Raw genomic sequence first — 22,035 nt, 5'->3', positions numbered from 1 at the left:
AACCACCATTTCCTCCTACATCCATTTTCACACTTTCCTTGATGGCGGCATACAAGAGAGTTACATTAAATTTTGTTTATGGGTCGAGCCAAGCTGCCAGACCCTGGAGATGAGATTTCTGGAGGGAATGCAGCAGCCTCTAAAACCTCATCCCAGCCACAGAAGAAGATCTGCAAAGAAAAAGAAAAAAATGGCCTCCCGTGAAAAGAAGTCATTTCAAACGAAATAATTCACATGCTGTTCTGCTTTTATTGAGATCCTGAATCAGGGCACAACCTCGTCGGTTGTTTGTGAGCTGGAAACCGTCCCCCCCGTGAAAGATAAGAGGGAAGAAAATCAATTCAATTGCCAGAGCAGATCGTGACCATAAGGTTTTAGGTCCTGATATACACGATGTGTGTTTATGACTATGAGAGTGCAGTCAACGGCAGCTTTAGCGTGGCGTGTCGCAGGAAACGGGGGGGGAGACGTGGGAGCAGGAAAACAAATACAGTATGAGGATTTTTCGGGGTGGTGGGGAGTTTCCTGTCTAAGTCATTAATTCATGAAACGCCATCTTTTATCCTTGTCTGAGTGGAAGATTCTCAACAAATCCTGTTCAAAATAATAATGATAATAACAGGAATTTATTTTGTACATGCTTAACATTACATCTGTTTAACATGTGAAGTATAAGATTAAAAAAAGGATAACATACATGTATAAATTGTACAGGGCAAGGCAAAAATGATCTGTAGGTTAAATAAAAGGCAAATAAAGTAAAGAAACAACAAATATATATATTTTGTAAAAGTACACATAATGCCATTCTGTTTCGTTATGTTTTAAAAATGAAATCAGTTCTGGCGGTGCGAGGTCGGCCAGTTGATTTTCGTTTCAATGCAGATCCAGCGGCTATGAAGTTGGTAATGTATAACAAGATTGGTTTGGATGTCGATCCAATTCATGGCAGCAACTGAAAAAGAAACTAAAAACAATGGCATTATAAAAAAGCAAAGCAAAATGGCATTATATGTACTTTTCGAAAATAAAAACTTTGTTGTTTCTTTACTTTATTTGCCTTTTATTTAACCTACAAATATGTCAGATAATTTTCCCTGACCCTGTATATACAGTACATAAATGCAGTCCATATGATAAATAAAGGTGATTATATAATAATAACTTGTATTGTATTATTGATTCATGTACCTCCTCATCATACTGAGAGGTGTTTGTAATATTTTGTTCCACTCATGTAGCTAATAGGGCTCTCTGAATGTTCTGAGCTCCTGTTTCAGTGCCTTTTCTGAGCCAATTACCGTGGCTGTACTGTCGATCCACATGATGTGTCTCATACAGTTCAATTGTCCTTCCCAGAGGTGCTGATGAACACAAAGACAGAGACTTCTGATCTGAAATGGACCATCTACTCACGGGCCAAACCAGAGGTATGTCAGCATTGCGTCGCCATCTTATCTCATAGGGATGGGGGCTGTTTTTTTTTTTTTGGTGGGGGGGCTTCCAGCTGTCCTTTTGTTACATTGGCTATGAAAGAGCTCCTTATATGGCAGGTAACCTGGTAGCGAGGAGAGGGTGAATGTGGGATTTGAGAGTACATTGGAAGCAGATGCTTTGATGCATCCCGTCAACCGTGGAGTGGAATCCACTGACGGACCACAATTTTGGAATGCAGATGCCCCCTCCCCAAAAAACAGGCACATTTGTAATTTGATCAACCAATGAGTGGTTGCTGGGTTATTTTTGCAGGCGGCGACCAAATTTGCTTCTCTGCTTGTGTCTTAGCTGGGAAAATGTTCAGAGGGGATCTATAAACAGTGTTCTAAACAGGAAAAAACACATCTTGCTTTGATACATCTTGTAAAGTGTTCTCAGCTGTGGCTGCATGATCAACAGCTAGGCATGTCGAAGAGCGATTATGATACCCTGATGAAACATTTTATTAACCTCTTTCCCACCCTGTGAGTAGGGCTGCACAAAATTTTTTTTTTTATTTTCCTGAATTCCACCGATTCCACCCTCGGGCATCCGTGTGTGAGGTTTGCATGTTCAAAATGTCCAAAAATATGCTAGGTTAATTGGTGACTCCAAATTGTCCATAGGTATGAATGTGAGTGTGAATGGTTGTTTGACTATATGTGCCCTGTGTTCAAGGACTGTCAGCTCAGGTTTGGGTGCCACGATGGTCAGCATGATCCAGAAAACATAACATTGTAAACATGTCGACAGCCATTATTTGCGCTCATAGATGGTCCAAAAGACCAGATTTGTCATTTTTTCACGTTCCACAATAACATAGACAGGTATGTGTCATAAATATGTTGTGGATATATAAAACCGATTGACAGACTCACAAATGATTAGCTTAAAGCACATATGTCAGAGTCAAGAGGGTTTTACCTGGCCCGCGTGATGATATTAATCTATTATTAGATTCGGCCCGCAGATAAAACTGTACTGCATTTCCCACAATGCAACAGGGACGCGGGAGCATAGCGGGAGGCGGCTTAATTTATTCAGCAGTCATTCAGCATCAGTCATTAGCATAACAGCAAAAGTTAATTTACAGATACCCATCAACAATGGCAAAACGGAAGGTGCACGGTGAAAACAGGGGCTTTCAAACAAGATGGGAGTTGGAGTACATGTTCACGGAGGTAGCTGGAAAACCTGTGTGTCTTCTATGTGGACAAAGTGTGGCGGTGATGAAAGAATATAATATGAGACGGCATCATGAAACAAAACACACAGACAAAAACAAGATTCTGGACATGGAACAAAGGCTACAGAAGGTCGAGGAATTAAAACGAGGCCTCAAATCTCGACAGAGTCTGTTCAGAAAAAAAAATGACTGACAGAGTCATAAGAAAATATTGCTTTATTTATCCAATCATATTGTAATATATTTGTTATGTTTTCAGTAGGTTAAGTCTTGGTTTTAATGAAGATTGGACAGTCCGGCCCTCGGCTTGTGGCCAAATGTTTTATTTGGCCCTCCGTCAATTTGACTTTGACACCCCTGGCTTAAAGCAATGCATGTTTATCAAAATAAAGAGCAGTGAAACATTGTTATGATATTTTAAATTGGTTTCAAACTAGTTGTGGTCAATATGTGCATCAATGATAATCCCTAAATGTATTTCTATAGTATATATATATATATATATATATAATCATTCATGCAACATATTAAGTAAAAACAAAAATGTAAAGGTGTGCAGCTTTTATTTTGTTGTATCGCTGCACCAGGATCAATTGCACATAGCAGAAACCTTGCACATTAAATCATTCATAAAATGCCTCCATTTGACTGCATTTTAAAACCATCAGCATTCAACTCCACGCGTTTTCTCTTTGTCAGTCCTGTAGAACGTGTCGTAAGTCTTCCCAACAATCAACGTTTGTTTATGGAAATATGAGCTGCCACAGTCCACAGTGTTTCATTTAGGATTAAAAAGGAAAAAAAATCTCTCTTGAAAAAGACTCAGAACCTGTCTCTCAGTGCGCCGCTGCTCTCTCGGCTGCCTCCTTCAACACATCATCTGCACGTTTTTTTGGGGGTAAACATTTGCATATTTACATAACTGAGATTCTTCAGCAAATCTGCTCTATGGTGCCTTGATTATGTTCATGTCAGAGGGGTTTCCTGCACTCTGGAATATTTTGATGGTGAACATGGCTTCTGTTGATTTAAATATTTTGTGTCGCATTTTGTGGTTTATTTCACTCATTTGTGTAGATTTGTTCCCTGACTTCAATGTTACTGTAGCGAAACAGTCTTAGGTTGCTGCATTATGCTCTGCTTGACAAGTGGGATTTAAAATCCCACAAGCTCCACTGCAGCTCGGTGTGAAGAATGATTTCAAAACCGTAAGAATCCAGGTTGTGCTGCAGCCCAATCCACAGCACACGCCTCTGACAGGAAAGCAGCAGCAGGCCAATAAAGAAAAGAACATTATTTAGATGAGAGGTTTTTTTTTTTAATGTGGCCACCGCAAACAGGCTCTAGTTTTTACTGGACAATTAAATGCAGCCGCGCCAACAGAAATCTTCTACTGTTTAGTTTTCTGGGTCACATTCCGTTTCAAGCGGCGGGTTCTAAGACTTGTCTTTCCTCTCAGTGGGAGGAAGTGAGCGGTTTAGACGAGGAGAGCAACAGTGTGAGGATCTACCAGATCTGTCAGACTGACAGCTCTTTCAGCCACTGGCTGCGCAGTGGCTTCATCCAGCGACGAGGAGCTTCACAAGTTTACGTGGAGCTGCGTTTCACCATGATGGAGTGTTCCTCTGGGAACGGCCACCACCGCAGCTGCAAGGAGACCTTTAACCTCTACTACTATCAGGCCGACTCCAACGAGGCTACAGCCACATATCCACCATGGATGGAGAACCCCTACAAAAAGGTAACGCCCACTTGTTAATTTTCTCGGAACTAGCAGGTGTTGAGGCCCACTTCTTATGTTATCGTGTAACATCACTGACTTCTGACCTTTGTAGGATGAATGGACAAAAATTCCAACAGATGCACTGCAAAATCTTGTCGGAAACCTTCCGAGAAGGTTATACAATTAGCTCTTGTGCCATTTTATGTAGTCAATGGGTCTCTTTTTATTAGAAATCACACATTAATGTAATAATTACATAAAAAATCTGAAAATCATATAATTTAAAGTGCAAAAAAATATTGTATTTTGACAAAAGCATCCACATTCATTGTTTGAGAAAATGAATTACTAAAATTTATATCGACATGGAACCTTCTCCGAACCTGCAGACATCTCTACAAGGATTTTGTAGAGATGTCGGAAATTTTCGGAAAAACATTTTGGGAAGATTGATTTTTATCATCACAATGCCTCAAATGCATAAGCCTTTTCATTTCCTGGTTGCTGTGCAGCATGTACAAAATATAATATCATATAAAATGCACGTCTGCACATTGTAGTCGTTTCCTTCCGCTTAAAACTGCACCAAACATGTTCTCTTCTATTGCAGAGTTGCATCATCACCTCTCTGTGTGTGGAAGACATACAAATACTTATTTGGGAACGAGTGGTCGGGTTGAAAAAAACATTTAAATACACCTTAGGCAAATGAGTTAATGTTTTTACTTCTTTTGGCTACTTTTTAACTTCAAGTATTCAACCATTATTTCTAACCTACACTATACATCCAGAGTCTGAGCACAACTCCATATGTGCTTTAATCTCCACTTCTTGCAGGTGTATTGTTCAGATGACTCTTGTCCCTATAGTCTATTATAAATATAGTCATGGCGTCAAAGAATATTATAGAAACTCCTCCCATTTGTTGCTACATGTGATGTTTCCTAATGCAATTTATGTGGTTTAATTCTCTAAACGCATTCAAACTGACCAAAACGATGCAGCTGCTCCTCAATTCTCCCTCAGGGATCAATAAAGTATTCCAGTCTTGATCCTTGAACACACTGAGGGAGTTTTAAAAAGAGCATGCCCCTTCAACTTTTACTATGGGTATTGTATTTTTCACAGTGACGGTGTATGTGTCACATCTGCATATAAAGGTTTATAGTATAGGGAAACAATGGTTGCCAGGAAAGTAGTAAATCAATGTAAACCTCGAGTAGTATGCTTGGAAAAGTGCTGCAAAGTAATGTAAAGCATATGTGATGTGGACTGAATGGATTGATGGTGGTTCTATGTGCTGGAATGTGGCCATAAGATTCATTCTTTGTTTCTGTCCAAGGTTGATACAGTGGCTGCGGACTTTCTCCTCAGGAAGGACGAGAGGAAATCCAACATGAAGACCTTAAGACTCGGCCCTTTGTCCAAGAGAGGCTTCTACTTGGCCTTTCAGGCTCAGGGCGCCTGCATGGCGCTGCTCTCCGTGAGGGTTTTCTTTAAAAAGTGTCCCCCCTTGGTCAGCGCTCTTTCCTCATTCCCCGAGACGGTTCCCCGCACTTTAGTACAAGAGGCACAAGGTGTGTGCGTGGAGCACGCCTCACAGCAGGGACCCAGACCTCGTCCTCCCAAACTCTTCTGCGGAGAAGACGGACAGTGGGTGGGCCAGCCGACCACCTCCTGTGCCTGCCTTCCTGGATACGAGGCTGTGGACGGACACACAAGATGTACAGGTAGGAAGGACATGATGTTAGCTTCCATACTGTGTGAGAGTGTGTCTGTGCAAGGCCGTATGAGAAACAATGGTGAGCTGAGGGCGGGGGTCCTCTGAGGCTCTGCGCTATGCAGAGGACGCACGAGGGCAGTGCATTTAATGAGGAGGGGAAATGGTGACACAGAGGGGATGGGGGAGAGGTCAGCACTTATCTCAGAGGGGAAGAGCGGGGTCAAAGGCTTACTGCTGGGGCAACTTATGGTTGAGTGCGATAGAAGGGAGAGGAGTATGTGTGGGATGGTGACTATATGGCTATGAGCACATCAAAGGTGGGAGAAGGAGGGTGATTCCCTCAGCGGCTCGGCCTAATGAGTCCAATTAGCAAGACATACTGACCTCATCACAATGGCAGTAGAATGCACCTAAAACATAGAAGAAGAAATGGTCACGGTTTAGCCGTGCATTTAAGAACATGACATGTTTACACAGTTCAATATGTCCGAAATGGGGTAGGAAGAAGCAGTGTTGAAATCTACCTCTTCTAATAGCGACTTCTTCAGTAATAAAGACTATATAACTAAGGGATTCAAACTAGAACAAAATACAGTGAATCCCTGTGTGTACGTAATACATACAATACACAATTTTTAAGCTATATAGGGATTGTTATCATTTGTAGAACAAAAAGTTCCTTGCAAGTTTTCTAGCTTTCTGATTGAGGGGAAAAACACACACGATACCATTAAGGGAAATTACCTTTTTAAGAAGATTGAATGCTTAATATGCTCTTGCAGAAAATTAAATTGACTCTAATAGCATTATCTTGCACATAGACAATGCATATATTTACTGGGTCAAACTCTAGAATGTAGACCACATGCATGCTGTCAGTGTTGTTTCATGTGATGGATGAGCTTGATTATTTGCAACAAAGCTCTCCTTGACAATAAAGCTGACTAGTTTATTTCCCTGTGGGCCACTTAGCAGTCCAAAGTGTTATTCCCACTCAAAGCGACACGTTGAGTTGGATTTTAGTAGCGATAGGTGAACTCTAGTTCATCTTTGAAACAAACAAGGCAATGAAGGCACCGCCTCAAGCCAAGTGTCCTTAAGTAACATCCAAACACCGCAGAAGACTTGAAAATGCTCATTGTACTAAACAAAAACAGGAACCCACTTCCCCCATTAAAAAAAAAAAAAGCCAACTAGGCTATCTGATTTATGGCATGGACCTCATTACATGCTCCCCCCAGCCCGTCTGCAGCCATCTGGCACCTGAGCACAACTAACAGGCATGTAGGATTCACAGGTCATATCTAATGTGAGAGCTCTCATAATGCTTGTCCTTCATTTGTCCTCCACAGCTTGTCCCGTGGGTCACTTCAAGTCCACAGCGGAGGGACAGTGCGCAGTCTGTCCCGGAGCGAGCCACGCCTCCATCAGGGGGGAGTCTATATGTGCATGTCGGCCCGGATATTTCCGTGCACCATCAGATTCTCCTGACACACCATGCACAAGTAAGGGGCATTTTCAGGTCGAAAAATATCTTTTATGGGTTCCATGATGCAGTATTTTTTTGAAAACAGGTTATATAGTGGGAAAATGTGTATTACATCGTTTTCATCCAGTCTGGATGCAACTATTTACTAATCAGGTACAGCGTGGAAGCAGATCCTTTTAAAACCGGGAATGCGAATTTAAAGGTGTTAAGATCCAAACCTCTTTTTGCTGCTTCTGGTGATACTTTTTCCTCCCCTGTAATCTGCTTTGTGTCTTTTGTCCCACGGCTGGCCATTGAGATGCATGACTTTAGTGACAGATTATGGGGGAGTGGGGGCAACTCAAAAGTTGAAGTAGCCATTGATGGTCTTATGTGACACCAACCTGTGGATTTAGGGAGTATCCACAGTAAAGTATCTTAACATTTCAGCCTCTCATCAACATGTAAACGGCATTCCGGGGACCCTGAAACTGTATAATTTTGGAAGCAACTTCCAGAGTTGGAAAATGTGGAAAAAGTCATCTCACTGTTTTCATATAGACCAGGGGTCGGGAACCTTTTTGGCGAAGAGAGCCATGAAGGCCAGATATTTTAAAATGTGTATCTGTGAGAGCCATATACATTTTTTTTAAACATTGAATGCAATAAAATGTGTGCATTTTTATGTAAGACCAACAGTTTTAGATATAATGGGCTCTAATTACGTAGACCAGGCACACTACCCCACGCCAATGGGGTGTGGCCAGCACACTTTCGTGAGCAGCGCAGTGTCTAATAATAAATCAAATACTTGTTGCCATTAATACAACTTCTGCTGCTGCATAATTTTGCACCATACTCAGTATATTTCATTCTTTTGGCCATCTTCGTCAGAAGGCTTGGTTCTGCAGCTTTAGCTATTTGACTAAAGGAGGAAAGTTTACATTTACATGTTTTTTTGACATCTCAATGACCGAGGTAGACTACAGCATTACCCAGTAATAATCAAGTTTTGGTGTTTGACCTGGAAAATATCATCAGGAAAGATAGATATGGTTGGCCGTATTGCAGCAGAATATAGATGGACGAATTAAAATGCATAAGAAAGTTGTTGATTTTGAATATTATTTTTAACAGTCATTTCTGTGATGATTTACTTTAAAATGTTAGCAAAAATAAATTTTTATTGTGGTAAGAAATGCTTGAGAGCCAGCTACAGTCATCAAAAGAGCCCTACCAGGCTCCCGAGCCATAGGTTCCCTACCTCTGATATAGACGCATGTGTATTAGTTATCATTAAGTGGTGACATCCCTGCCATTTTATGAATTGGCCTATCTCTTCTAATTGTGCCAGAAGAGAGGAAGTGTGGCGTGCTCATGTGTGCGGATCATTGCGTTCACAGTAGCCAAACGTGCCGTGCTTTTGGTGTGAAATGGCCCCCAGCACGTTACAATTACAAGAATGTGAATAAGAATCCCTTCGTGTTGGATGTGTGGATTTGAAGAGTAGAGGGGGGGCTTCTTAACAGTTAGGTGTGTTTCCTCGTAGTAGCCATTAAAGAGGACGTGAAATTTGGCGTACTCACTTGACACAGGTGTGATATCACTTGAATGCAACCCAATTGTTACTGATAGCGCTAATTACCGCATCTTAATCTTAATTGTAAATCACATAATTGGCCTACTTTGTTCTCGATCCAGGCTGCCTCACAACATAAATCTTTTAGCCAGCTGTCTTATTATAAAAAGAAGGATCGACCGACTAAAAATGAGAAATAGGATAATATCGTTTTTTTTCTGCTGATATTGAGTGAGACCTCATCAAACTGATCCATGCTACACAGAGCTTTGGGTTATAAATATGCACTTTGCAATGAGAGTCAAGCTCGGGGTGAGTATACATCGTACATTAAAACTTCTGAACTCATAGCACACCCCAGGAGGAATCACTCAAAAATAACTATACAAACTATAACAAGTTTATAATTCCTCTGATAGTATTAGTCCAGAGTTTCATACTTTGCACTCTCCTTTCTTATACAGATGTTTGTGCCACATAGAAATTTGCAGCTTTCCAGAATGGATCATTGCTGTTGGTAGTTTTGTATAATTTGAATAGCACATTGCAGTATTTGGCTTATTTTGCACTCTCCTTCTTTCTTATACGGATGTTTGTGCCACATAGAAATTTGCAACTTTCCAAAATGGATCATTGCTGTTGGTAGTTTTGTATAATTTGAATGGCACATTGCAGTATTTGGCTTATTTTGCACTCTCCTTCTTTCTTATACGGATGTTTGTGCCACATAGAAATTTGCAGCTTTCCAGAATGGATCATTGCTGTGGTAGTTTTGTATAATTTGAATGGCACATTGCAGTATTTGGCTTATTTTGCACTCTCCTTCTTTCTTATACGGATGTTTGTGCCACATAGAAATTTGCAACTTTCCAAAATGGATCATTGCTGTTGGTAGTTTTGTATAATTTGAATGGCACATTGCAGTATTTGGCTTATTTTGCACTCTCCTTCTTTCTTATACAATGTTTGTGCCACATAGAAATTTGCAACTTTCCAAAATGGATCATTGCTGTTGGTAGTTTTGTATAATTTGAATGGCACATTGCAGTATTTGGCTTATTTTGCACTCTCCTTCTTTCTTATACGGATGTTTGTGCCACATAGAAATTTGCAACTTTCCAAAATGGATCATTGCTGTTGGTAGTTTTGTATAATTTGAATGGCACATTGCAGTATTTGGCTTATTTTGCACTCTCCTTCTTATACAATGTTTGTGCCACATAGAAATTTGCAACTTTCCAAAATGGATCATTGCTGTTGGTAGTTTTGTATAATTTGAATGGCACATTGCAGTATTTGGCTTATTTTGCACTCTCCTTCTTTCTTGTACGGATGTTTGTGCAACATAGAAATTTGCAGCTTTCCAGAATGGATCATTGCTGTTGGTAGTTTTGTATAATTTGAATGGCACATTGCAGTATTTGGCTTATTTTGCACTCTCCTTCTTTCTTATACGGATGTTTGTGCCACATAGAAATTTGCAGCTTTCCAAAATAGATCATTGCTGTAACTTGAATGGCATACTGCAGTATTTGGCTTATTTTGCACAAACAGTATTGTGAAATGCATCTGCAGTGGCATCACTGTAAAAAATGAGTTGTGACGAGATGTGCCATGACAATAGTTTGAGGGAAGAGCTGATGCCTTTACTGGTAAGACAACGGTGGGATATCTGTAACGAAGTCAATCATCTCTAGTAATAACGTTTAATCTGAATGTTAGGTGGGAAAATGAATCACCTTAAAACTACCTTCCCCAAGGTGATCACTTCGGAATTCATACCCCACCCAAGTGTATGTGTGTGATGTTGCCCCACTTGGGTTTCCAGTGAGAAAACTATTTGCACGTAAGGCAGCTGGAGGCTCCGTGACAAAGCTCCGTCTCCTTGGCAGCGGCAGTCTCAGTGGGTCTTTGCTTCTTCTCGGCTCGAGGCAACAGCTATCTCCTCACCATTTTCAGACGACGATCATTATCATCCACGTTCCAGCGAGGCGTAATTGCACCAGTTAAATTCCGCCACACATACACTCCCGCTGTGACGCAAAGGGCTGTGCAGAATCATTGTTCTGCTTCCTGGCTACATGTATAGACTGAATAATATGTCTTCAGCGTATATGGCAAACAAATGCACCGTGTAGGTCATGCAAAGGTGAAGCGGCTTTAAAAACGGAACAGGAGAGGTTATAATTGGATTTAATGGAGACATTTTGACACGCTGTGATTGCATCATTTTTCAGAACACGCTCAAAAATGAAATTATTGTTTAATTTTGACTTTGTTAAAGGGATTACACTAAATTTGTGGCTGTTTGGAGTTTTTTTTTTTAGGCCACTAATACATCCAGCTGATATGATGTGAAGTGTTCCTGCAACGGATTGGGTTAATGATTGTTGATGAATGTATTTAAGAATCGGCGTTTGTGGAATTGATTGTTGTAAATGAGTGCAGCAATGATTGCAGATTTTTTTTGTAACTGAAGCGATTCTTTTTTTGGAAACACACCCTTCCTTTTGTATTTGTTAGCAAATTATACCAAATAATATATGTGTATAACAATATAAAATATACAAATATAAGAAAAAATAATAATTACTTTAAAATTACTGAATTTGTTTAGCCGCATACTGTAGTTGTTTGAGTGAAAAGCTTGTTATATGGACAAATAAAATGATGCTATTCAAAATTCAAATTATTATTCACTTGAATGAATCACTTTCAGAATGTTTACATTCTAGTATGTCATTTACCACATCTACAAGGTGTTTAAATAAGCTTGAATGTTATTGACCATGAAAGTGCCTTAGCTCAACCTTGGACAACCCTGATAATGGCTGCTAATGAGCTGTTACTTAACAATTACTTCATTATTGCACGTCTCCCCACAGGACCTCCCTCAGCCCCACGTAGCATCGCCTCCCAGATAAACGGCACATCGCTCCGACTGGACTGGAACGAGCCTCTGGATGATGGTGGCAGAGCAGACCTGAGCTACGCCGTCAGGTGTTTCTCCTGCCGGACGCCGAGGGGGCCATGCTCGTCCTGTGGCGACAGCGTCAGCTACCGACCGGCACAACAGGGTCTGACGAGTCGCAGGGTGGAGGTGTGGGGTCTGCTGCCTCACACCACCTACACCTTCACCATCCAGGCTCTCAACGGGGTGTCTGACCTCAGCGGCAAGGACCCTGCAAGCGAAAGTGTCAACATTACCACCAGCTATGACGGTAAGAAGGCGCTTGGGAATTGCAAGAAAAGTATGGCAGATTTAATGCAGCTGCAAAAATATTGCTTTCCACCTTCTGCACAGTGCCGTCACTGGTGTCTGTGATTCGGAAGAGTGACTCCACAGAGAGCAGTCTGACTCTACACTGGTCTGTCCCCGTGCAGCCGCACTACACCATTCTGCAGTATCAACTACGCTACTGTGAGAAGGTAAGAGCTTCCCATACAAGAATGTCTTATCTTTAACATACGGTTTTGAATAAACACTTAATGAGCAAAAAATGAGATAATGCACCATATAATGACATCCAATACAAGATCTGTATCAACACTGCTTGTTTCGGTTTTATGGTGTAACACTGAGAGGCAATTATTATTAGTCTAAATAAAGTACCCAAACCCTTTCAATGTGATGTACCGCAGGCTACATCCACAATAATAACAATTATTTGATAAACAATTACTATCTGTAAAGGCATAATATTGTTAAACTCGTATCTTGTTTCCGTATTTTTTTTCTAATTAACGCTGTGCAATTAACTTTCTTGTTGTTGTGCAATAGACCTGAATAAATTGTGATTCGTTTAGTCAGAAACCACTGGCGATACAAGCACAAAGTGCGGCATTGTTGCTGTCTGGCGCCCGTTTTTGACGTGTCTGTCATCTCTTCACTCTTGGCTGTTTCTCTCACACCTCCAGCCCTGCCAAACTGTGTTTTTATTCTGTGTGTATAGGAGCGGCGCAGTGAGGATCAGTGCCATTACACGGAGAGCAGCAGAAACCAGGCCGTGCTGACGGACCTCCGCAGAGCCACGCAGTATGAAGTGCAGGTCCGGGCGCGCACCATGGCTGGTTTTGGCAGCTTCAGTCCTGCGGCCGTCTTCCGCACCCTGCCTGATGGTAATAAAGAAATAAATACAAAGACTAGAAAGGCACATTTGAGCGCAGACCCTCACCCAGTCCAAACAATCTTTAGTTGGATCAACACCAAACCTGTACACCTTCATACAGTAGATAAACACTTTCAAATGCATGAAGTTTGTCACGAAGATGAATGCTTTATTTACTGTGGAATCAAGCATGTGCTTTTGCTGCACAGTAAAGAGCATGTGCATAAAATATGGACATGATTTGGTAGCTTTTGTGACATGCTCGCTTGCTGGGATGTATTCATACTTTATTTTTAGCTTAGCTTTTGCAAAAAAAAAAACCTTGAAATATATACATACAGGCGCGCACGCACACAGAAGAAGAGAAGAGAGCAGAGAAACGCTTATATACTGTATTGTCACTTGTACATGCATGCTTTTTGCTGTGTTTATTGTTTAATTGTAGATCCCCATTAATGTTTACTATACAAGACTGTATACAGCATAACGTAACATGCTTTGGTATACAGTTATCCCTCCTTTATCACGGTTATTTGCTTCCAGACCTGACTGTGTTAAGTGAAGTAGAGCATTTATGTAGTTAGAACACACCCGAAAACCTGTTTACGTCTTTGTAAATATGGTTTATAACATTATTAGACCCTTCTTGACATGAAATAACACCACTATAGTCGCCTTTACGTTTGTATTACCCAATATAGTAGACATAATCAGAGAAAATAAGCCATTGAAGACATAAATAAAACTTGTTGAGTTTTAGCTTGTCATGAGTTATGCTATGTTATTATTATGATTATGTTATTATTATTGCGCCTGTAGTGAGTAAATTGTAAAATGCTGAAAACAATTTAAAATATCATGCTTTGATGTTCTACTTCTTGCATTTCTGTTTCCACAGTTTGCCTGGCTTTAAATATGAAATATGAATATGAAAACATTTCTAACTGCTCAGTCTTTTGAAGTGAATTGAACGTTTTTGACCTTGCACTGGCAATCTTTAAGATGTTTTAATTTTTATTTAGCTTCATTTCCTGCTTTTTTTTTTTCCACCTCTTGCACTTTTTGTGCTCCGTCAATTTGCATCTCCTCCCTTGGCTTCTGCAGTGGCTTTAATTCTCTCCTCCCCTCTGTCCAGGACACGACTCTTCCTCCCAGTTCTTGGTGCCGGGCATCCTTATCGCCGTCGGGATGCTGCTGCTGGTCACTTTCATCATTGTGGCTGCCTACTGCATACGGTGAGAAAAAAGCAGGAGGAGACAGACGCTGAAAGAATAACAGGAAATGGAAAAATAGGGGGAATGTGACGTTTTTCGGCGTTACACCGCTTTGTTCTGTTGTTTATACCAATCATTTGTTATCTTTCGCTGGGCTTTATTCCTTTGTGAAGTAAAGCAGTGCCAGTTTTGCTTGCGCAGCTAAAACTTATCCTCCTCATTAGGAGTCTTTCTTTAGGATTCATTGTTTGAGTAAACAGTGCAGGATGCCATCTCAAGTAGAGAAAGTGTGTGTTTATGTGTATATTATATGAGTGTGTGTGTGTTAGGTTGAGATGACGGTAGGGGTTTGCAGGCAAGGAGAGACAGGATGCAGGCATCCCAACCCTGTTTCCACAGGACAGGAGAACAATAGCAGTGACCTTGTGACACACACACACACACACACACACACTCACACAACGAGTGGCAGAGGCCCAGATTTGCGTCCAACTAAGGGTGGTGCATTAATGCTATTTTAGGCTTATGAGGCAGGAGAGGGACTAGAAATGGAGGAAGTTAGCACTCCAGTAGCAACATGGTGCTTCCAGTCTTCCAGTATCAGACGCAATAGTGCCAGAAGACACGAGTAACGTGTCACAAAGAAATGACCGACCATGCTAGAGTCCTGGTTCCAATGTATTGCCTGATGTCAGCTAGGATAGGCTCCAGCTCACCCGTGACCCTAATGAGAACAAGCGGTACAGTAAATGGATGTTCTGCTCTGTGTGAGATAAATACTTCCTGCAACAATGTGCAGAAAATGTTCAGTCTATCCATCTGTTCATGTGTGATGATTTTTTTTCCCAGCAGAAGACACAGCCGCATGAAGGATCCAGAGCTGAGTGACAAGAACAGCCAGTACTTAGTGGGTCAAGGTATTGTGCTAACATCATGAAAAATCCTCCTTTTAATCTTGACGCCGCTTGTCCCCCGCTTGTAGTTCTCTAACCTTTTGTTTTCTCTTCCTTTCCCATGACTTTGTTTGCGTTTCCCTCATAGGGGTCAAGGTTTATATCGACCCCTTCACCTACGAGGACCCAAATGAGGCGGTGCGCGAATTTGCGAAGGAAATCGATGTTTCCTTTGTAAAGATTGAGGAGGTTATCGGAGCTGGTAAGCGACCGTCTGTATGCTTGTGTAACATTTGTTGTCGTCATGTATTTTCTGATTATCCTTCTTTTGAAATGGCATTATTTAGAGTCTATCTAATTTGCTAAGTTAAATTGATTCAGTGACATTTAAAAGCCATTTCTGTTATTCTTCTTTATCAGGCGAAATTCAATATTGCGGCACAAAGCTATTAACTGATAAACACGTTAGCAATATTAGCGGCTCCTATTCAAAGCAAAGGGCAGAACAAGCTGCAAGCAAGCGTTCCATTTAGTTGTTGTGCTAATGATGTCAACGCCTTTTAAGGTGTGCTAAATGGGACTTTATGTGTGGCTGCAGGAGAGTTCGGGGAGGTGTGCCGTGGCCGACTGAGGGTCCCCGGGAAAAAGGAAAACTACGTAGCGATCAAGACGCTTAAAGGCGGCTACACCGAGAAGCAGAGGCGTGACTTCCTGTCTGAAGCCTCCATCATGGGCCAGTTTCAGCATCCCAACATCATCCACCTGGAGGGCATCATCACAGCCAGCTGTCCAGTCATGATCCTTACAGAGTTCATGGAGAACGGCGCTCTGGATTCTTTTCTACGGGTCAGTGTGGTTCCCAAAGTATCATACGCCCTCCTTCCCTGTCTTCCTACTGAAACTTCATCTCCTCGTCTTTTACATAGCTTAATGACAGCCAGTTCACTCCCATCCAACTTGTGGGGATGCTGCGCGGGATCGCCTCAGGCATGAAGTACCTGGCAGAGATGAGTTACGTCCACCGAGATCTGGCGGCGCGAAACATCCTCATCAACAGCAACTTGGTGTGCAAGGTGTCCGACTTTGGCTTGTCACGCTTCCTGCAGGAGAACTCCTCAGACCCCACCTATACCAGCTCCCTGGTGAGACTACAACCACCCCCCTCAGTCTTGTTAGAGACGTGTCTATGCAATATCCTGACGCCAGAATCCTGCTTGGATGAAATCAGATTTTTTTTTTCTCCTCATCTCTGTGCAGGGAGGGAAGATCCCAATCCGCTGGACAGCACCGGAGGCAATCGCCTTCAGAAAGTTCACCTCAGCCTCGGATGTGTGGAGCTACGGCATTGTCATGTGGGAGGTCATGTCTTTTGGAGAAAGGCCCTACTGGGACATGAGCAACCAAGATGTAAGTTTAGGATGAAGTCCATGCTGGCCACAATATTAGGGACACCTGTTCAATGTCATGTGATCCATCATTTGAGGTTAACAATATGATTATTCTAGTACTTTTTCGGTGGTGTAGTACTGCACTGCATCATACTTACATTCATTCATTCATTCATTTTCTACCGCTTATCCTCACGAGGGTCGCGGGGGTGCTGGAACCTATCCCAGCTGTCTTCGGGCGAGAGGCGGGGTACACCCTGGACAGGTCGGCAGCCAATCACAGGGCACATATAGACAAACAACCATTCACACTCACATTCATACCTATGGACAATTTGGAGTCACCAATTAACCTAGCATGTTTTTGGAATGTGGGAGAAAACTGGAGTACCCGGAGAAAACCCATGCATGCATGGGGAGAACATGCAAACTCCACACAGAGATGGCCGAGGGTGGAATTGAACTCAGGTCTCCAGCACTCATGCAGCCGGATTTACAATATTATGGGGAAAAATGTTTTGGGTTTGATTGAACGTTTTGGAACAAAACCGAGGTACCGCTGCACTGATTAATTCATGTGAAACAATAAAAGAGCAACATTTTTCTTTCCACTTTCTCATGCACTCCAAATTATTATTAAAATGAAGTTATTTTATTTTTTTTTTTTTACAAGATTTAGGCTTAAGGTTTTAACTGTTAATAATATAGTTAATCGTTTGATAGTCGGATGATAGTATACATGATTTATACATCAAAAATGATGAAATTCTAAAATAATTTTTTCCCTCACATCCAGGTAATCAATGCCATCGAGCAGGACTATCGGCTGCCCCCGCCCCCCGACTGTCCAACTCACCTGCACCAGCTGATGCTAGACTGCTGGCAGAAGGATCGCTCTGCGCGGCCTCGCTTCGCTGAGCTTGTCAGCGCCTTGGACAAGCTGATCCGAAACCCCGCCTCACTGAAAATCGTGGCCCAGGAGGGAGGAGGGTGAGTGAGTGCACATGCTTGACTGACACATCATTGGTGTGTTTAGGACGGCGGCAAATATTCAGCGAGACGACGAGCATGTGTGTCCTTTCGTGACGTCTCCTCCCTAAGCTTTGACAGTCACGTGACAGGCATCCTTCCTCCTGCTGCTCAGTCTTATGTAGCACCCTCAAGTCCTGCTGTGACCTGTCAGCAGCTTGCTGTGCACGTTTCCCTCTGTCCACATTTTAGCTGTGTCCCCCAGCTTGTATACAGCAGAGGACATTCCACCCCTGACAAACCCCATTGTTTGTCCCTGTCACTCACCTCAGCCTCACATTATACCTCTGCATGCTGTCAGGACTGTGGCTGCAGGACATTTGTGCTTCTCCCTGTTGTTGTGGTGACAGTCAGTGTAAGTTGTCCCTTTGTTTCCTCCTCTCCTCCCTCCCCCAGGCCCTCCTACCCCCTGCTCGGCCAACGCTCGCCTCTGCCCCTCTCGTCCTGTGCGTCAGTGGGGGAATGGTTGAGGGCTATCAAGATGGAGCGTTACGAGGACAGCTTCCTGCAAGCCGGACTCACCTCTGTTGAACAGCTGGGCCAGATCAGCACACAGTCAGTCCTTACTTAAGTTTTCTTATAGTACCGCGCTGCTTGTTGTAAAACAGCACTCGGTTGCAGAACTGCATGTGTGAATTATTCATTTTAAACTGATAAGAGAGAATATCGTTGAATGTTCTGTTGAGGAGAATCATAGCATAGATGTAGCACCACTTCGCATATCGGGAGCCCAAGCCAAACCCAATCATCGGGGCCCTCCACGTCCTGGCTCTGCACTGCTAAAACTTTTATACCAGCTCAACTCGAGGTCCTCAATGTTGGCAGCAGCTGGTTCCAATGATAAGAACATTAAGCAACATCTAATGTACTTTACTGCTTTAATACTCGCATCTTTGTGATGAAAAGCATCACTCGCAGGCTTAGCTTCATCCTAAAAACTAGCTTTGCGGTTGCCATGGTACAGTCAAGAGTGTCATGTGTCCATGTTTGTTCTTTGGACTATGAAAAAAGTTCACACCTTCACTAGTGGGCAGTCCAAACGATCATTATGAATTACGCATTTTGATGTTTAAGCACCATGAATTAAGAAGAAACAGTCATAAATATCATATTGTTATGAGACATTTTGGAGCCACTGCAAATCTCGTGGCTCTGGGCCGGAGCGCCCATGCAGTCATGTTCTACTTCACACCTCCCAAGAGGCTAAAACAGCGCCTCTGCTGGTTGCAGTCCAGTATTGCACTCCGTTCATTCCAAGCAGTTTGACGGCAATCTTAAGTCCAAAAATAAATTTTGGTATTATAATTTGAATTCATTTTAATTGAACATGACTTTACATTTGAATCAATAGGAGCGTTTTTAGTGATAACTAGTTTTAATATAGTTATATTGAAAGTTGATTTTGTGGGGGCCCCTGGAGGCCACTGCACTATATTATTTGCTAATACTGCCTAATGGGCCAGCTGGCTTTGCATGCATGAATATTTAAAGTTATATTCGCAGTTGAAACACTACAAAAGCTGGAACTCTAAAATAGATTAAATATATTAAATGTAAAATGTATTAAATATATAAATCCAACATAACAAGTTGCATTTTTTGTTTTGTTTGAAGATTATTTAGCTTATTTTGAGTCTTGCATCTCAGATTTCAATATAATATTATTTAAATTAGCATATTTGTATAACACAGTGGTGACAAAAAAGGTGTTTTAGTTAAAAATAAGCACTTTTGATCTCGATTTTGCTCAGATTCCCACTTTTTGTAGTGTGTCAAATTAGGTATGCTTTGCAGCCTCTCAGCATTATGATGATCTGCTGTATCCACGGCGACAGTCAGTTACAGTCAACTAGTGGTTTCATTCCGTTTCACTATTATTCTAATGAGTCTGATAGGAAAGCATTTAGAATCCTAGAAATACTTGCAGTATTTGTATAGTTTGTAAGCATTGAAAAGTATTTCATTGGTTTAAATTGTTTAATTACACAGACAAGACATTGGTAGACATTCTGATGCTGCATTCAAGACTGCTGGGAAATAGGAAATATCTCGTTGCTTAGGTTTTGATATGTGACGTTTTACATTCATGCAATGCAGAGGTACAGTTGTACTGTTCTCTGTTGGATGTCTTTCCCAGTTTTCCTGAATGCAACATAAGGAGGCCATGCTACAAATGTCACACATGGAAATCTAGAGTCTCATTATAGTCTAAGTCTCGTTATATCGATATCGGTTAAAACAAATTACTACTTATTACGATACTATTTTCATTTCCCGGCAAATTTCTAGTCTTTTATGATATAATTAGCTCCGTTAGTACGATACCCGGTTATTATGATAATCCGGTTACTACGATGCCCTTTTCATCTCCCGCCAGCCAATTTGGTCTGCTTATATCGATACAAAAGCAGCTTAAATCAATCTTTGCTTAAGGATTTCAATACCAAAAAAGAACACGGCGAACGGCTGCTTCCAGTCAACTTTATTTTTCACACTTCCACCACCAGAGTGCAGCACACACAGCGGAAAACACCCGTCCCTCGCGCCTACCCCTCCGGGTGGCAACACCTTCCCTATCGATAGTTCCGGGGTGAATTATGTCCCGGTAACCGGTAATCACTACAGCGTAAGTTTATTTTTATTTACTGTAGTACAAAATGTATTGTAGTACAAAAGCATGCTAGATACGCAATCCATGAACTCAAGGAGAAAATTACATGCCATATCAAAGATCCGCCCACTTTTAATGCAGTTCGGTGCAGGATCGGATATATGGATAGTCCGCTTATATCGGTATTTTTTCCGAATCCCGAGAATATCGATATAATGAGACTTTACTGTACTTCCGAAGAGATCATGTATATATAGTAGATAGCATCCCTATGGTCGAGAACCTCATCATTTATACTAAATTTTCAGGATTTTCAAACATTGAGTAGAATACGGAAATTCAGATTTTGTGTTTGTTTTCGCCAGAGACTTGCTGCACATGGGCGTGACCTTGGCCGGCCATCAGAGGAAGATCCTGTCCAGCATCCAGACCATGAGCTTCCAGAACAAAAGCACCACACCTGTGACCTTCTAGCTCACGTGTTACACCCCCCCACCCTCCTCCTCCCCTGTCATCTGGACGTCAAAATGTGAGCCCGGAGCACTCCCATGACCCACTATGAACTCAAAAGAGAGACATAGTAAAAGGTTGTTATTATCACCTGGAAATCCACGAATCCGTGAGAGTTGCCAAGAAACTCTGTCATCGTGGGCTGTGCTTTTTTGATATTGAATGCCCCATTTGAAGTGTCAAGCAAAGAGAGACAAATAAAGCAGACTGATGAAAAGCAGCTGCTTGTCAAAGAAGCTAAAGGCCAATGACAGGGCGTCACACTCTTGTGTTAATACACACAAGAACCACTTTGACACGTCTGCTTCCATCTGGATCACAGCTTTCATATGAAGGACACTTGAACTGTGCGGGATTTTTTATTTTTTTTTTGTATTCATTTGATTTCATCATGACCTCCTCTTTACTCAGGTGCGGCGTGTAGAGCAGGCTTTGCTGTCCTCGCTTGGAATCATAAAACTCTTATCCTCCAGCGTGAAGGATACATGGAGAGAGGGACACATATCAGCACTTGTGTCGTTAACAGTGACGTGCGGGTTGGCTGAGGCAGGTGAGGCCGCGCCTCAAAAGTAAAAAAAAAAAACAAAAAACGAATCATGATAAAATAAAATGAAAAATCGGAAGCAGAAATTGCCAAATTTGCACATTTCCTCATGGAAGACAGGGCACAAACCGGACAAATACAGAGAGACATCATATCGGTGCTGCAGGACCTCTCACCATGAATGGGTGGGGGCGTGTTTTTTGTAAACTTTATTGAAACCCACCACCAGCAGCGCCACCTAAGTCAAATGCACTAAATATATTTTTATAATCGATCTGATGTGATCAGACTTTTAAAAGTCCCAATGTAAAGTGTCCCAATTCTCCATACAAGTTTTTCACTTCCGCTATCTTGTTAGCATACTCTGTAGTGATCACCTAAGGTCTGCATGATGGAGTCTGGAATGGACTTGTGTTTCCTCTACACGGAAACGGCATTCCGAGTGCCCTGAAACACTATGTTTTCGCAAAATCTCCAAACAAGGTTGCCATGTAGACAAGCAAACCTATTCAAATAGAAGGGAAGACCACACATGTTTTTTTCAGTATTAGATTTCCCCCTCGGGTATCTCTGTGTGGAGTT

General features: G+C 41.8%; 1 protein-coding gene across 3 annotated transcripts in view; it reads left to right on the top strand.

Moving 5' to 3' along the window:
* The window catches only part of ephb4a (eph receptor B4a), a 44,152-nt gene extending 22,404 nt beyond the window's left edge, over positions 1-21,748 (top strand). The window contains exons 2-17 of one of the 3 annotated variants that reach the window (XM_058086889.2): positions 1,360-1,430; positions 4,122-4,403; positions 5,728-6,115; positions 7,461-7,613; positions 12,041-12,376; positions 12,460-12,584; positions 13,109-13,274; positions 14,400-14,499; positions 15,331-15,395; positions 15,520-15,633; positions 15,970-16,217; positions 16,298-16,513; positions 16,629-16,778; positions 17,556-17,749; positions 18,185-18,343; positions 20,765-21,748. In XM_058086889.2, coding sequence (XP_057942872.2) covers positions 1,360-1,430; positions 4,122-4,403; positions 5,728-6,115; positions 7,461-7,613; positions 12,041-12,376; positions 12,460-12,584; positions 13,109-13,274; positions 14,400-14,499; positions 15,331-15,395; positions 15,520-15,633; positions 15,970-16,217; positions 16,298-16,513; positions 16,629-16,778; positions 17,556-17,749; positions 18,185-18,343; positions 20,765-20,873 — 2,876 coding nt within the window. In that variant the 3' untranslated portion in view covers positions 20,874-21,748. Of the gene's footprint in view, positions 1-1,359; positions 1,431-4,121; positions 4,404-5,727; positions 6,116-7,460; positions 7,614-12,040; positions 12,377-12,459; positions 12,585-13,108; positions 13,275-14,399; positions 14,500-15,327; positions 15,396-15,519; positions 15,634-15,969; positions 16,218-16,297; positions 16,514-16,628; positions 16,779-17,555; positions 17,750-18,184; positions 18,344-20,764 lie in introns of all 3 variants that reach the window. The other 2 variants (XM_058086888.2, XM_058086890.2) reach the window with 2 other exon arrangements.
* The last annotated feature ends 287 nt before the right edge of the window (positions 21,749-22,035 follow it).

This window comes from Doryrhamphus excisus, linkage group LG21 (assembly GCF_037039965.1).
Source record: "Doryrhamphus excisus strain RoL-2023G ecotype Guam linkage group LG21, RoL_Dexc_Guam_v1.1, whole genome shotgun sequence".
Lineage (NCBI taxonomy): Eukaryota > Metazoa > Chordata > Actinopteri > Syngnathiformes > Syngnathidae > Doryrhamphus > Doryrhamphus excisus.
Note: the sequence above shows the minus strand (reverse complement) of the source record. Positions and strands in the feature narration are given on the sequence as shown.